Source organism: Nanorana parkeri, unplaced genomic scaffold (genome assembly GCF_000935625.1).
Source record: "Nanorana parkeri isolate BGI_ZX_2015 unplaced genomic scaffold, ASM93562v1 scaffold1093, whole genome shotgun sequence".
NCBI classification, from domain to species: Eukaryota; Metazoa; Chordata; class Amphibia; order Anura; family Dicroglossidae; genus Nanorana; species Nanorana parkeri.
Genome location: NW_017307361.1, coordinates 77,941 through 94,881, shown reverse-complemented (window position 1 = coordinate 94,881; position 16,941 = coordinate 77,941). Strand labels below are relative to the sequence as shown.

The following is a 16,941-nucleotide window of genomic DNA, read 5'->3' as shown; positions in this document are numbered from 1 at the left end:
ATGGATCCCCAAGGTGGAGAGGGGGGGGGGGGGGGGGAGGGTTTGGAGGAACCAGGAGCAACAACATTTTTTTTATTGGATGACTGTCTGCTTTAAAGTGATTATTAAACCCTTGTTCTTCTTTTTATTTTTAAACTCTCCAGAGGAGATCCTTTTATGCTTGTGTAGCTTTTTTTTTTTTTTTTCTAATGCAGCCCAATTTATTTATTATTTCATAGAATTTGCCTCAGCCCCTACCCTCCTTTTTACGGGTGTCTCCTTTTCCTAGCAAAAGTCCATATATCCCATCGCACTACTAACCGGAGAATGCCCAATGTATCAGGGCGTGTGCAGCAGCAGCAACAACGGATGCCTCCGTCAAAACGTACAAAAAAAAAATAATAAAGTCACCGGCACTCCAAATGATCAAGTCAATAAGTTTATTGACCCAAGTGATAACACCTCTAGCAACGTTTCGGGACCATGCGGCCCTTACTCAGGCGAACAGAGAAATTTTTTTTGTATCCTGTGCCTAGCAGGTTGCAAAGGAGGCACCTGTGCATGCATGCTCCCGGTCGGGAGTGAGCTGTGCTGTGTGCGTCTATTGACACACACAGCACTCGACAAGCCACGCCCCTGTTCCTGTCTCCTCCCTCTTTAAAGTATCTTGATGGGCAGATGCAGCAGCCTCTCTCTGCCCTGCTCTCAGTGGCCTCGGGATCCCTCCTCTCAACCCCGAACTTCCGGGACACATCACAGATCATCTGGTGGCAGTTGACCTTGGAGTACGGGTAAGGCCCCATTCACACCTATGCGTATTGTAATATGCGCGTCTTTTTACCGCGATTCGCAGTAAAAAAGCCGCGCGACCGTCGCGCGATTCCAAAGGCTACTTGGCAGTATACTAATGGAAAACGCCCTACAAAACGGACCAATACGCAGCAAAAAACGCTCCGGGACCTTTTCATGCGTGGGCCGTTTTGTAGTGCGTTCGGGACGGGCGGAAATACGGACAGGTGGGAACGAGGCCATTGACTACAGTGCTATTTATTTTTTTTTACCGTTTTGTAGAGCGTTCATCGAGCGTAGGACGCGCTACAAAACGGTCAGGTGTGAACCAGGCCTAAGTGTTTGGGGATAGGGGGCAAGGAAAGGAAGCGGGGCCTTTTTTAACCTTGATGCAGATAATGCATTAAGGTAAACAATAAATAGCCTGTATTACTGCTTTAACTTGCGAGAATTGTGTTGTCTTTGGAACTTACTATACATTGAACTGATCTATAAGTTCTCCCAGCTATCCTTTGAGCTACAAAAGAATGCCTTCCTAGGTGATGAAGACGAGGGGAGGAGCAGGGGTTATACGTCCAAATCAAGAGAGCTGTTTAGGGTGACAACACTGCTACTTCAAAAACAAGGTGCAGTGACTTAGCGTTGTCACTCAAGACAGGAACTGTATTCCTGGCAGGATCACCAACTGAGAAAAAAAATCCCGAACAAAGGAAACTATTGAAGACACCACAAAACTGATAAACCAAATATATTAAATTTTTGTTTTTGGGTTTAGATACACTTTAAAAATGTATTTTCTCATTGCCTTTTATATGTCTGTTGATCGGCTAGTACTAAAAGGCAACAATCAAAATGTTCATGTTTTATTGAATGCCCTAATTGTGATTATAACTGTACATTGTATATACACTTTGCAATTGTACTGCAAATTATGAGCTGCAAGCGAAAACTTGCTTGTGGTTCAAGCATTGTCAGAAGAAATTAAAAAGGCCATGTTAAATCCTTGTAATGTACACAGTTGGACTCCTTCAAGTATACATAGATCATATGCGAACAATGAGCAATCACATCCAACAAACAGCACAAGCAAACACTAACCGGTCTAGGTTTTACAAATGACCTGTCGGAAAGGAATTTCTGTCTGTTTTTTCCATGATTCAGCCATGCGGCTATTGAATCCAGCTTGTAAATATCTATCGCTTGGCTAGATTTATGTGCTGTCACTTTCTCATGAAAGTGTTGTAATTTCTGTTGACTGTTGCGTACAGTTGATTTGCTGTAAATGATGGTGTGGGCAGTCTGTGTTAAGCACGTTTAAGACATTTCTGTAGACGCATTACCCGTCAATAACAGACATACAAATGATGTCATAGTCCTTTCATGCTGTCACTTTGCAAAGTTTATGGGTACATGTGGAGGAAAAGGGAAACGCAGGGTCATTTTTATGAATATGGCTTCTTATGCAAAGTATTCTAAAGGGATTAAAAATTCCTGAAGCTCAATACACCAGTGAATAACCTATATTAGAGCGGTTCTACCTACCAAAGGATGTGAATTTATTTCATTCTAGTTCTGAGATCTAGCCCCTTTCACACAGCCATTCCAATTAGATCCGCCTGTCAGTTTTTCACATTGTCATTTAAATTTGCCATAGGCCGCTTTATTTTGCATGAGACCTGCTTTTTCAGAAAGTACACTTTTATCCTTTTTGCCCTCCTGACCTGAACGATCCCACCTCCTCTGCAGATCCGTACTTACCGAGATCCCATGTAAATGGTTCCACTATTGCTTATATTCAGTGCCACAGTGCTTCCTCTGCTGGTCGCCAGTGCACAATGCAGCCCCATAGTCTTCTACAGGGTCTTCTCCCAGCCAAGAAACAGGAGTGGCCTGGAGACCTGTACAGGAAAATTTGCAGCGCTGGATGTCAACAAATAGCAGAGCAGCAGCCCTTGGATCTCAGTAAGTATAGATCTGCAGTGGGCGAGGGTACGATCGTTGAGGTCAGGGGACAGGGGCAAAGAGGAGAACACTGTCTAAAAGTGCATTTATTCTTTAAGTAATGTTTGGAAGTCTTGTGTCTTTCCCAGCCTGTGATTGGACAGTAAAAGTGGAAGCAGTAGACCAATGAGCGCTCTTTGATCAAAAAGAAAACTGTCCTGACCTCATTCTCATCTGTATAGTTACTGTAAATAATTATTTAGGCCAGAGAGAGCTCGTAAAAGACCATTCTCTGAAGGAGGTCCACCTCCATATTTCTGTCAGTATAGGTTTCCATTATTTAATTTCTGACTCCAGCTGAAGCATCAGACCCAGGCCAAGTAAATAAAGCTATGTTACATAGTTACATAGTATTTGGGGTTGAATAAAGACATACGTCCATCAAGTCCAACCCATACAGGTCCACGCATCATCTCATTCTCAGGGATACTGGTATCCCTGGATATTACGGTCCCTCAAGAAATTGTCCAAACGTTTCTTGAACAAATCTACACTCTTGGCTGAAGTCACTGCCGATGGCAGTGAGTTCCAGACCTTAACCGCTCTTACTGTAAAGTCTAGTCTTTGTAATGGAGTTAATCTCAAACAGTTTGTTGCCAATGTTGCTTTCACCATTGAACATCTTGTACATGAAAATCATATCCCCCCCTTATGTAAGCAGACATGCATAACATTTTCATAAGTAAGCCAGTACAGCTACAATTTTTAGGACTGAATATTCAGATTTTGCATGAACCCAGTCATGGTTGGTTCTCCATCTTTTATTCCTGACCTCAGACCCTAGAGTAACGTTCCTCAACGCAATTCCCCCACGCTAAGGAAATGATAACCCCCATACCACTTTAAAACTAGAAGCGTGCAGCATTGGGAGCACCTAGTGCCAAGACTGTGCTGTCACTGACAGCACTGTTCTCACTTACTATCGGGATTCAGTCTGTTTGATTCCCAATGTCATTACAATGACAGCCAATCTGAATGATCACATGGGTTTGTTTACAACCCCATGGGTTTTACTGTCCCCATGCCTCATACAGAGAGAGGCAAATTGACAGCACCAGCTGTTAAAGTAATATACAGACTACAAAAAAAATAAAAACGTTAAGTTAAGAGTAAATTAAATTTTTTGAACTTTTTTTGCATTAGGTGGTTTATAATAAAACACTTACACATGGAATTTATTAAGGGGTTAATAAATGCCCCTTTTTTCATTATAACCAAAAGGTAAACAAGACTCAAAGGCTGAAGGCTCCCAGGATGCTCTAGACTATTAAAGGAACATCCAGGCTTCCTAGTGAAAAGCGCAACATCATGGTGCAGCAATTGGATACTCTCCCTTCCAATGGTTCCTGGATCCACTTCCCACCAAGTCCCTATCTAGATGGAGATTGTTCTGCCCAAAAACAAACTCATAGGTTAACTGGCTTTTACTTCGAGTGTTTCCATAGACACACACAGCCCTGTGGCAGGCCACGCCCCTTCTCTCTGACCAACAGTTTGATTGATGGGAGAAGGAGCCTATGGCTCCCCTGCCATCAGTATCCTCCTCCTGCAACCAGGAAGTACGGGGAACAGAGGATCACTTCGGGACCGGTGGCGGGGACGAGCGTCGCTGACATTTAAGTGGGGGGGGGGTACCGGGTGGTTTTTACCTGAATGCAGAGAATGCATTCAGGTAAAAGGCGCCCAGACCTTAATACTACTTTAAGATACCTTGAATGCATTTTTAAGATTTAACTTCTGAGTTTAGTGTCACTTTAAGGCCCAGTCCATGCTGCAACATACAGTATATCCGTACATCTGGGGTTAGGTGATCAAAGCAATGTACTGAAAAAAACCTAAGTCTTTTTATAAAATAATTAGGCAGGCAAATTGGTTATAGAGCTATTGTCAAGTTAGCAGGTTTTAATGACCTCTGGTGACAAAATGATAAACACACAAATCACACTCGGAGTAAAAGCCAATTAACCAGTTCGTTTTTTTCGGGCAGAGCAACCTCCAGATAGGGACTTGGTGGGAAGTGGATCCAGAAAGTATTGGAAGGGAACGTATCTAATTGCCGCACCATGATGTAGCACTTTTCTTCTTTTTTTTTTTTTAATTCTTCATCAAAATCGCCAATGAACACGCAGAGTAATAAAAGACAGTTTTCAGGGGTGTAAGTAACATACAATCGTATTGAATATCCGTTTGTCCACAGACAGCAGGCAACGAAGATACAGTTTAAAACCTTGGTTCTCTACTGGTGGGTCGTGACCCAAAAGTGGGTCGCAACCCCATGTTCAGTGGATCACCGCATGCCTTCCACTTTTCCTCAGCAGCCTCCTAGTGCAGCATTCTCAGTTCTCACGCCAAGCAGCCATTCAAAATATGCTGAGTTGGGCTGGGGGTATGGACGTCGGGGAGCTCCATCCTTACATGCATTGCTTACAGCTTCCTCACGTGTCCTGTAGTGGTGCCTGGACTGACGTGACATCACATTCTGGGTCCCGGCACCTCCACGGGGTGCTAAATGGAGCTGTACAAGCAATGGTTGGAGCTCCGTCACAGCACAGCAACCCACACTGGACCCCAGGCTGAGGATCCATTCCAGTTCTCGTAGGTAGGGAGACTGGGTGGATCTTAAAATTAAAAAAGTGCTTTTGGAGTATGAGTGTGAGATTGTGTCTGTGGTTGTGTATGTATGTCAGTGTTTTTGAGGGCCCGTTCACACCAGCACAGTCCCGTGTGATTAACATACTGTGACACGCAATCGCACCTACTGTGCATTCTGGAGTGTGAAGTGTTGCGTTGTCATTCATTTGAATGGTACCCCAAATGCACCTCCCACCCACAGTTCATACATCTGCACCGGAACGTGCGGTACCATAATGCCGTGCGTTCCATTGCAGTGCGATTCAATGACCAAGGACAAATGTGGGTCCTGAGGTTACACAGGTTGAGAACCACTGGTTTAAAGCATCTTGCACCCCAGAAAGACTAATAAATCTGAAAACCTGTGCAATCATTGAGGGAATATTTTTTTTTTAAAGATCATATAGAAATGGGAGAACAAGAAAGATGAAAGAAGAGGGAATAAGCTAAGGGGAGGGGGAAACCGAGGGAAGAGAAGAGGACATCAAGAGAGAGGTAACAAAGAAAGATGCTGCCCTTTTCACTAGGAGGCCCGGGTGTTCCTTTTAATATTGTATAGCATCCTGGGAGCCATAGATCACTTCTTTTTAAAAATCTGCACCTTTTTGTCCTTGTGCAGTAATCCTAGGACTCATAACTTCAATACATGGGATCCTTTACTAGAGCTGACTGCATGAGTAATGGTTGGCCATTGTTTTAAAAACCTGTTATTAAAGGATTATGACAGTTTTAATATGGAAATCCATCTTGGAAGCTATGTTGTCTATAATTTTTTTTTTATAAAGTATGTGAAAGATTGTTTTATATGTCTTTTAGATTGCATATAAAATGTGCCAGGTGTTCCCACATAGCTTGCATTGAGGTATGAAGCAGGGAGAGAACAGTGTGACAATAAAAGGACTGCAATTATCTTGCCCTGGCAAGCAGCCAGTCTCCTATTGCAGCTATTAGTAAATGTGGCTCCAAGAAACTGGTGGGGCCATTTGCGAAGGGTATAATTAGCAAATCAGAAGCATCAGTCTATGTCATGCAATAGTTCTGGCTCTGCTGAAAATAAAGCAGAACAAATAAAATAGGAAGCAAGGGATTACGCAGAGACATGCAATAGCTGCTTCTGATTCAGGATAAAGAAGTCAAATTGAACGCGGCTGAATGAATTGCCTTTTTTTTTTTTTTCCCCCTTTTGTGTAATTTTGTATTTATTTTTCTTCACTTTTTCCGTCCGGGGGCAGAGGGGAAGTGTAAAATAGCGTGCAGGGCATCCAAAGACAATTATTTAAATATGCCCTTTGGAACATGGATTGCGCAGAGGAAAACCTAATTTCCTTTTTGCTGTTTTGAAAGAAATTCCTTTTTTTTTGGAAAAGTAACATTTAGCATTGAGTTAACAAAGAGTTTCACACATTACTTTTTAATGTAAATGTAAGCAAAAAAAAAACCTTTTGTTTCCTGGTGAACTTTGTATCACAAATTGTTTGCCATATTTCTTTTATTGTTTTGTTACATCTCAGTGCTGCTGATCCTCCTTGCAGCCACATCTAGACGGTCTACATGCACTCCAGCCACAACTGTATAGAATTTTACCGTTTTCTGATGGTGACCACAGTGGACCATGTCTGTAATGTTTAGATCTACTTTCATGTAGTTGAGGGGCCTCTAGCAGTGCATTGGGGAGATGTGAGGGAAAATGAAAGGATAATGTGGCACCAGAAGATACCTGGTTACTGGTCTGAGCTTTTTCTTACTTTGCTTGGTAGAAATATGTTACAGGTTTGCTTTAAACATGGAAACTTGCTAGAAACCAGTTAAAAGGCAACATGTCTTTTCTCCTCAGTCTATGAGCCACGGTTTCATTTTTTCCCTATTGGAACTGCTGGTGTTGCGGCTCTCTTATTGAGATCTAGTGGTGCTACATAAATAACATTAGAACTGAATGGACAGCCTAGATTTATGTAGACCGCAAATCAAAGGAGGGTAGAAAGGGGTCAGCGGTAGGATTCATATTTCTGTGGTTTGGATTTTATGAAATATTTTGTGCATTTTGGACTATTATGAGAATTTTAAATATACTAAAGTGGATTGGAACTCAAAAGGTGAAGACTTGTAGGCCCTATTCACACCAGATCTGTTGAATTGTGATCCTCTTGCTAACGCAAGGGCACCAAAAAAAGTGAATAGGTGAGAATGGGACCAGTCCACACCACTGCAATACTGCAAACCAATGCAATGAAAAAATAAGTAGAGCATACTACTAGCAAAAAAAACAATTACGTATGTATGTACAGTTGTGTGAAAAAGTTTTGGCCCCCTTCCTGATTTTTCATTGTTTTGTTCGTTTGTCACACTTTAATGTTTCAGATCATCAAACAAATTTAAATACCAGTCAAAGATAACACAAGTAAACACAACATGCAGTTTTTAAAGGAAGGTTTTTATTATTCAGGGAAAACAAAATCCAAGCCCACATGGCCCTATGTGAGAAAGTGTTTGCCCCTGAGCCTAATAACTGGTTGGGCCATCCTTAGCAGCAACAACTGCAATCAAGCGTTTGCGATAACTTGCAATGAGTCTGTTACAGCGCTGTGCAGGAATTTGGGTCCACTCATCTTTGCACAATTGTTGTAATTCAGCCACATTGGAAGGTTTTTGAGCATGAACCATCTTTTTAAGGTCATGCCACAGCATCTCAATAGGATTCAGGTCAGGACTTTGACTAGGCCACTCCAAAGTCTTCATTTAGTTTTTCTTCAGCCATTCAGAGGTGGACTTGGTGTGTTTTGGATCATTGTCCTGCTACAGAACCCAAGTTCGCTTCAGCTTGAGGTCACAAAGAGATGGCCGCACATTATCCTTCAGGATTTTTTGGTGGACAGCAGAATTTATGGTTCCATTTATCAGAGCAAGTCTTCCAGGTCCTGAAACAGCAAAACAGCCCCAGACCATCACACTACCACCACCATATTTTACTGTTGGTATGATGTCCTTTTTCTGAAATGCGGTGTTAGTCTTACGCCAGATGTAATGGGACACATACCTTCCAAAAACGGGGTTGAAACTACAGTTTCCTTCCAATTTTGGTGTGATTGGGCCCTTAATGTCATAGGGAGCATCTAGAAATGTTAATTGCGTCTAAAGCAGTATCCTGGAAATGGCAGTGCACTACATGACACGGTTGGGTTGGTCAACGTGAAGACTCTGCAACAGCAACTAATTTTTTTTGTATTGTATATTCTGTATAGGAAAGAAAGGAGAAGGAGGAAAAGCTCCTGAAGGAAAAGCAGGAGAAGGAAGTGCAAGAACAATGGAAAAGTTCTGTACAAGAGCGAAGCAAAGAGAAGTATCAGCAATGGTTACATAAAAAGAAAGAAGAGGAACAGGAAAGAAAACTAAAAGAAAAAGTATGTATTTACATAAATTAACGCTTTTAATTTGATCACTAAAAAATCCTATAGCTTGAACATGATAATGTAATTTCAAAAGTGACTTTTAATATAATGAAAGCGGCAGATTCCTGGTGATCCTGCCATGAAGCATGAAGCTCCATGTTCAGGCACTTCCTGTTTCCCAATTCTGCTACTGCGTTGTCACCCAGTCACATGGTTTCTGATGCAAACTACAAGTGACCATTTCAACACACAATATGCGCAGGCCTGGTCCAGCCTTGTCACTATTGTGAAAGTCACCCTTAGAAATGCCGTGCAGCCATTACTGGTGTGCATGCATGTAGACAGGAAGTGATTGTAAATGGGCTGCACAAGATAAGCAGCATGGAAATGCAATAATTGATTTAAAAACAATATTCTAATAAAAAAGGCAATTGTTTATTTCTACACAGTGCTTGAATGAAACCAAATTTTCTTTCGGTCAGGGTTTACACCTATTTTAATGGTTTTAGTTCATATTAGTTTTCCTTTTCTTTACTTAAAAATGCTAACACCGGGGGGAAAAATACCTTACAGACCTGAGGCAAAATAATCCCTGCATAGCAGCAAATGCCAAAAAGTTTTTTTCTGGTTTTACAGATTGTTGCAAGGTATATATCCTGAAGGGGTGAAAGAAAACCTGTGCATATATATATACATACACATACACACTGGCCAGATTATTATGACCACCCCATCAGTACTTCGTTGGGCCGCCTTGTGACTCCACGAGATGTTGAAAGGTGATGCGAGGAATCTGACACTGCACTGTTGCCCTTCTGTTGTCTTGTACCAGTCTTGCCACTCTCCGTTCTGCCCTAACATTGACTAGTCGCTGACGGCCACAATTCGCACGTTCAGACCCAGATTTTCGGCTGACAGTCCAGTCTTTAAACACTTTAACAGCTGCTCTTGAACATTTAACAAATTCTGCTGTTTTGCTGATACTCGCTCCATGGCTCCGAGCCCCAACAATCATCCCACGTTCAAAGGCTGTTAAATCGTGCTGTTTATCCATATCTCCAGAGAAAAATCACTTCTACTGTCATTGTAAACATCCCTATTTATAATGGTCTGGTTCTTGCAAGACAATATTTCTTAAATTTGTTTAACAGATATTCCCTTTGAACTGCTGTCTTTTATTTTCTCATGCTCCTACGTTTCCCTTTTTTTTTTTCCATGCACCTGAATATTTAGAATTTTTATTTCAAGCTGTATGTAGTCTATTTCCTAAAAAAATTGAAAAAATGCTCACGGTGGTTAGAGCTGAAAATAGTTTCTTGCTAAGCAGGTAGTGCTGTTGTACGAATGAAAGCCCTTGAGCGCTAATTAAAATGTGATTTTCTTTTGTGGTGACTGAACGAACCCTTCCGGAAGACCCATACTATTTACACTTTAACCATTTTGTGGGCAAAGCACATTCTTGAAGCCCTGAATTACAATCCCTCCTGGAAAAAGTAGAGGATATTAATAAGTTCCATAAATACATTTATGGAACATTTTGTAAGATCGCAAATAACAAACCTTGCTGAGGTAAAGGGCCCTGGGGAGACTGCAGAACAGCCTATATTTTTTTAATGAACTGTGCCGTGATTGGAGACAGGCCTGTCCTTGCAGTTTGCAGAGCACACTGCCTCCCGCATTTAAGAGGCTATTACAGATATTACATGGTACATTCAACTGGCATTGTGCATCGGAGATGAAAGAGATGTAAGACCTCTTAGCGTAGCATAATTTTTTTCTGACTGTCCAGTTATTATGAACGAGGCGTCTAGCATTCTGGTACTCGCTTCAGAGCCTTTATGGAAAGGTGAATGAGGGCAGAGGTAATGAGGAGGTAATTGGGTTCTTATGTCTTTCTTTGTAGGAAGAAGCTGAGATACGTCTAGCTGAGCAGAGGGCTAAGAAAGAGAAGGCCGAGCAGATATTCAAGGAATGGCTGGGGCAGGCTAAAAACAAGCCACTGCCAACTTTAAACAGCTATGGCTATGTCAATGGAAAATTAACAGGTATGTTACTTGGGTAAATAATCCATATGTTACTAGGGAGATTAACAGGTATGCTACTAGGATAATTAATAGGTATGGTACTAGGAAATTATAGAGTTTGTTACTACGGAGATTAAAAGTTATGTTACTTGGATGGATAAATAATAGGTATGGCACTGGGGAAAATTAACAGGTGTGGTACAAGGGTAATTAACAGGTGTGGTACAAGGGTAATTAACAGGTGTGGTACAAGGGTAATTAACAGGTGTGGTACAAGGGTAATTAACAGGTGTGGTACAAGGGTAATTAACAGGTGTGGTACTGGGGAAATAACCAGTATGCTACTTGGTTAAATACCAGGTATATTACCAGGGAAGTTAAATCTCATGGTAGGTGCAAGGGTAATTAACAGGTATGTTACATGGTAGATGGAGGAGCGAGCTGCAAGGAGCGGTATGTGCCGGCCGTTTCTAGTGTGATTGAGGGCTAAGACAGGAAGTATGTTACTGGCTGGATCACCAGGTGAAAATAAAGAAAAACACATTCAGGGATTGGTAAGCTGCCATCTATTACATTTTTGGTTTTGGGTTATTTGGGATATCTGGATATCTAGGAAATACTACTGACCTTTGCAAACTCATTCCACAGACTCATTGGCAATCTTTAGTACTAAGATGTCTATGTTGTAACTGTAGCTTGCGGTATACTGAGCTTAGGGTGACGGAGGTACGCTAGTTTGTGTCCTCCCGTTACCCTAAGGAGAACTATGGAGAAAAGCCCTGATCCCATAGTTCTCCTTTTTAACTATCAAATGTATCTTATTTGTATATCACTCAACTGTAGATCCTCAAATCATCTCTGAATTGGTGCCGACACTGCCCTTCCTTCTGGAGGGTGGCTACTTTTGTTCCCCATGGTCCTGTGTGTGTGGTAAACTGTGTTGTAAACTAGCCACCGCTCCAAGCTCGCTTCTATGATGGTATACAATCTCACTACAAATTGGTAAACTAAATCTGAGATTGTAGTCCATCATGCGAGTGAGCTTGGAGCGGTGGCTACTTCACAACACACACACGGACCATGGGGAACAAAAGTAGCCAGCCTATAAGGAAGGATAGTGTCAGCACCAATTCAGAGATGGTTTTGGGTTCTACAGCCGAGTGATACACAAATAAGATACATTTATGTTAATAGTTAAGGTACTTGAATACATTTTTAAGGTTTTACTCCTCTAAGTTTTGTGTCAGTTGAGGAAGCTTTTAGTCATAGCCCTGGGGGGTCTGCAGGCCATGCTGCTTGAAACAGTTCTTCATTAACAGTAACCCATCTTCTTGCCTTAGAGGCCACAGAGCTAGTTTTACATTGAAGGACTGATTGACTAGTTATAAAACTACATCAGATAAGTGTTGAATTTTAATGCAAATTTTCCTTTCCGTTTCATTTGAGAAGTGTCCGAGCCTCTTTGTGATTTCTTTTATAAGCATGAAAACAAATGTACATTTTTTTCCCCCCATTTCACATTTTACAACCTATACAATAATAGTGTTTTATGCATGGCAAATACATTTACTGCCTTTCTGGAGTGGAGACAGGCCAGGCATGCTTTTCATACCTTTGTTGGAAGCTCATAAAGTGCTGACAGTTTTCATTGCTGTCTGAAAACACCCCCCTCCCCTGTACCTAACATATGCCAGAGCTTGCTCCCAAGGCTGCTCTGAACTGTTTGGTGCTGTGTCTTCATGGCCGAAACATACTGACATTGTGAGTTTCACACATTCCTGCTGTCAAGCAGTGTCTAGGCATCTGTATTTAGGAACTGTGATAGTCAATCACAGGTCACTCACACACAGACACGATATTCCTGGGGAGGCAAACTGGGGTTCTGGTTATGGAATGTGTATTTTGTCACACTTGTCCACGTGATTGGCAGATAGATAACCTTCATGGATCACCTAGGAGTACGGACAGGGTATAAATAAATCATTTCATTCCAAAGTTCATGTCTACATGAACCTTTAAAGTGACATTCATACAGAAAAATACAGGTCTATACAATTTAAGGTTTACAAAACTTCAGCAATCGCTGTATGATGGGTAATTGCATCATACAGATCGTAACATGTGATATTACATATTCTCTGGGTAGAGAGTGTTTTGATTTTTTTTGGGGGGAGGGGCATTCATGTATAAATATGCAGACTCAGATCTCCTAGTTGTGCATGGTTTTCCCTATGGAGGGTTCGCTTTAAGTTTAGCTATTCAAAAATACGCTGATCAGCCCTAACATTATGACCACTGAGAGGTGAAGTGAATAACATTGATTATCTCCTTAAATGGCACCTGAAAGTAGGGGGGATATATTAGGCACCAAGTGAACATTTTGTTCCTGAAGTTGATGCGTTGGAAGCAGAAAAAATGGCCATGCGTAAGGATTTGAGCCATTTTGACAAGGGCCAAATTGTGATGGCTAGATGACTAGGTCAGAGCAACTGAAAAACGGAAGCACCAGTGGGAAGAACATCCCACTGGTGCATGCACACCAGTGGGCTGTTCCCGATCTACAGTGGTCAGGACCTGCCAGAAGTGGTCCAAGGAATGAAAACTGGTGACAAGGGCATGGGTAGCCAAGGCTGGCCTGTATAGCCCGATTCCATAGAAGCGGTACTGTAGCTCAAAGTGCTGATAGAGTGAATGCTGGTTCCAATATAAAGTTGTCAACACACAATGCATCACAGTTTGCTGCGTATGGGTCTGCATTGCTGCAGACCAGTCAGCGTGCCCATGCTGACCAGTGTCCACCACTCAAAGTGCCTACAGTGGGCATGTGGCCATCAGACCTTGATCATGGAGCAATAGAAGAAGGTGGCCTGGTCTGATGAATCACATTTTCTCTTGCATCATGTGGATGGCCGTGTGCGTGTGTGCCAATTACCTGGGGAAGAGATGGCACCAGGATGCACTGTGGACAGAAGGCAAGCCGGCAGAGGCAGTGTGATGGTTTGGGTGATGTTCTGCTATGATACCTCGGGTCCTGCTATTCATGTGGGTGTTACTTTGACACATACCATCTACCAAAACATTGTTGCTGACAAAAAGTAAAAGAAAGCTACTCAATATTATAATAATGTTATGGCTGATTGGTGTATGATCAAGTATTTGATCAGCCTATCCTGCAGTCAGATGGTGGTATTTGGTGCAGACTTTTGGTTCCTATAGGATAGTCTTGTTTGCCAAAGCATATGTCGATGGCCACCTTAAAACCACAGTGCTGTTTATGTCACTTCATTGGTTTAGATGTGCCACTTAGGCAAAAACAAAAGATTATATTAACAAAAGAAAAGGTTATACTAAAAACATAAAGGTATGCTCCAAGCATTGTTATGAATATTACTTGGGATGTAATGTATACAGAGAGTGCAGACTACCTGTTCATTACTTCAGTTTTTCATTCAAGCATTGCTATAGTGCAGCTGTCCTCCCAATCTTCTGTTTTTCTGTAATTCGGTGATCCTGGAACATACCTGCTTGCTGCCTTTCTTACAGCAAGGCTAATGTACAAGAATGCTGGTTCTAAATATTTCTCACAGCCACCAATTGTATTTAAAACTGCCTTTGAAGTTTGGATGTGATTGGTGATGTAGAAAGCAGAGAGAAGATGTTACACAACACGTTTCAGGGCCTTCATTCTTGCTGACCCTGTGAGGTGTTCTGTGCATGTTGCGAATGCAATGGATTAATAAAAACTCAGAGAGATGTAAACAGGGACACATGGTTTATTTTAATAGAGCTGCTGTGCACTAGAATGCATTAGTCGTTCACTGATTGGTTTTACTTGTTGACCGGAATATTTCTCCTTTTACACAGTCATGTGTCAACTAACAAACATAGTAAATTAAAATAAAGTTAGACGTGGATACTCCCTATATATACACCATGTACACTCTTTAGACATTTTATTTTTTTAAATCAAAGCCTTACTCTAAACAACAACATTTCAGTTTTTGGTGTTAATTTCTGTCTGCGACCCCATTAGGGAGAAGTTTCCTCACTTCCTGTCTCTTTGGTGCTCAGCAAAGAAATAAGAGGGGAGTCAACTGGACAGGAAGGCACTGAAAGCATGACCTTATCAAATGTTTTAACGCTTCCTCGCTCTTTTGTCTATATACCCATTGAGGAGATTTCCTGACAAGAATTAAGGGGAACTGTCCCTAAGGAAGATATAGAAGCAATACAAACCCGAGAACATCTAACTTTTTTGGCTGGCATTAGGTTAAAAGAAAAATAATAGTGACATTTTCCTCAGTACTATGTACACGCAGAGTGTATGTAAAGTGACCGGGTATGTATTGCACTTTTAGATGGCAAGCATTTCATTGTTAGCAGTGCCATTTAACAGGCTGGCATTGAAAGCAGTCAGTAACTGCTTCTTGGTATTAACAGTACCCACAGAAACACAGGTCCAGCGGTTTGACAAAAGTGTTGGGACATTGGATCTCTTCTGGAATTACATCTCTCTCTTATGGCAAAATCTAACAGATGCATGCTTTTAACAGAGACCAGAACCAAGTGTTCTGGTGCAAATCCATCAGACAGCAATTTCCTGTAAACCCTTTAAAGGGCTATGCAGAAGCAAAAGCAGGTGTGGTCAAGGAATATGCTATAATATACTGTAGTAATATTTTGCAGCTTTACTGTAGGAAGATGGGGAAAAAAAACAGGCTTTAAATACAGGATAGTAAATTGGTGAGTATGTCTCACTGTTACTTATAGCTTAAAAGTAAATTCCAAGTAGATATAGATAGATAGATAGATAGTTTACAGCCTACTCTGTAGACAGTACATGTACCCCCTAAATTAAACGGTGAACCCCAGATATATTAGGGATGCATTCAAATTTCGGCTGCCAAAAAGGTACTATAGGCAAAATGCCGCTAGCACAAATATGACCGACAATTCGGTGGATTCCTAGCTTCTCTCCTGTCCACTGAGCACCGGTCTGTGTGCCCTCGGTTCCCCACTGCTCTCCCCAGCCTGTCTCGACCGAGGTGACATAGAGGATACAGCTGCCTGCGCCCAGTGGGCAGGATAGAAGCTTTTAGGAGGCTGAACGGGGCGGTGCGGGGAGGAAACAGCCCTCAGGATGCCGCAGGGCGGTGCGGGAGGAGAGAGATATCAGCTGTCACAAGAAACCAAGTTCTCCTCCCGCACCGCCCTGCTCAGCCTCTTGTGACAGGCGAGTCAGGATGGAGAGCTCAGTACTGATAGCTGAGTGTTTGTAAATAACCGAGGACATAGTTACAGGTTGAAAAAAAAGTCCAAGTTCAACCTATAGAGATAAGAGAAGAGAAAAAAAAATAAGAAAGAAGAAAAACCTAAAACAGAATGCTATACCTACAGTTACCCAGGCAAAAAAAAAACCCTATTAAGCAATTTGCTCCAACAGGGGAAAAATTATTCCTTCCTGATCCCATAAGGCAATCACATATTCCCTGGATCAACAATCTCTGGTGCTTTAATATACCTATAAGAACTCAATATCCAGTAATATTCTGTGTAGTTAGGAATATATCCAGATTATTTTTTAAACCGTTAACTGAGCTAGCTAGAACAACAACTGTGAAGAATACTCTCCGTATGCAAAGGTTAAACCTCTTTACTCCTGACTCAAAGAGTGCCCCCTTGTCCTTTTACAGTGACCTTAAAGTGAATAATTTGGCACCAAGCTCACTATATGGACCATTTATGTATTTATACATGGTGATCATGTCCCCCCTTAATCGCCTCTTCTCCAGAGAGAACAAATTCAGGTCAGCTAATCTTTCCTCATAGCTGAGCTCCTCCATGCCTCTTATGAGTTTGGTTGCCCTTCGCTGCACTTTCTCCAGTTCCACAACATCCTTTTTGTGAACTGGTGCCCAAAATTCCAGATGAGGTCTTACTAATGCTTTGTATGGGGGAAGGATTATGTCTCTATCTCTGGAGTCTAGACCCCTTTTAATACAAGAAAGTTTTTTGCTTGCTTTAGAAACTGCAGCTTGACATTGCATGCTGTTATTGAGTCTATGATTTACCAGAACACCCAGATCTTTCTCCATCATTGACTCCTCCAAACATACTCCCCCTAGAGTGTA

The 16,941-nt window shown here is 41.7% G+C and overlaps 1 protein-coding gene across 1 annotated transcript in view; it reads left to right on the top strand.

Moving 5' to 3' along the window:
- The window catches only part of LOC108796330 (coiled-coil domain-containing protein 34-like), a 36,858-nt gene that overhangs the window by 11,476 nt on the left and 8,441 nt on the right, over positions 1-16,941 (top strand). The window contains exons 4-5 of the mRNA XM_018567789.1: positions 8,640-8,798; positions 10,690-10,831. Of these exons, the coding sequence (XP_018423291.1) occupies positions 8,640-8,798; positions 10,690-10,831 (301 nt within the window). The remainder of the gene's footprint in view (positions 1-8,639; positions 8,799-10,689; positions 10,832-16,941) is intronic.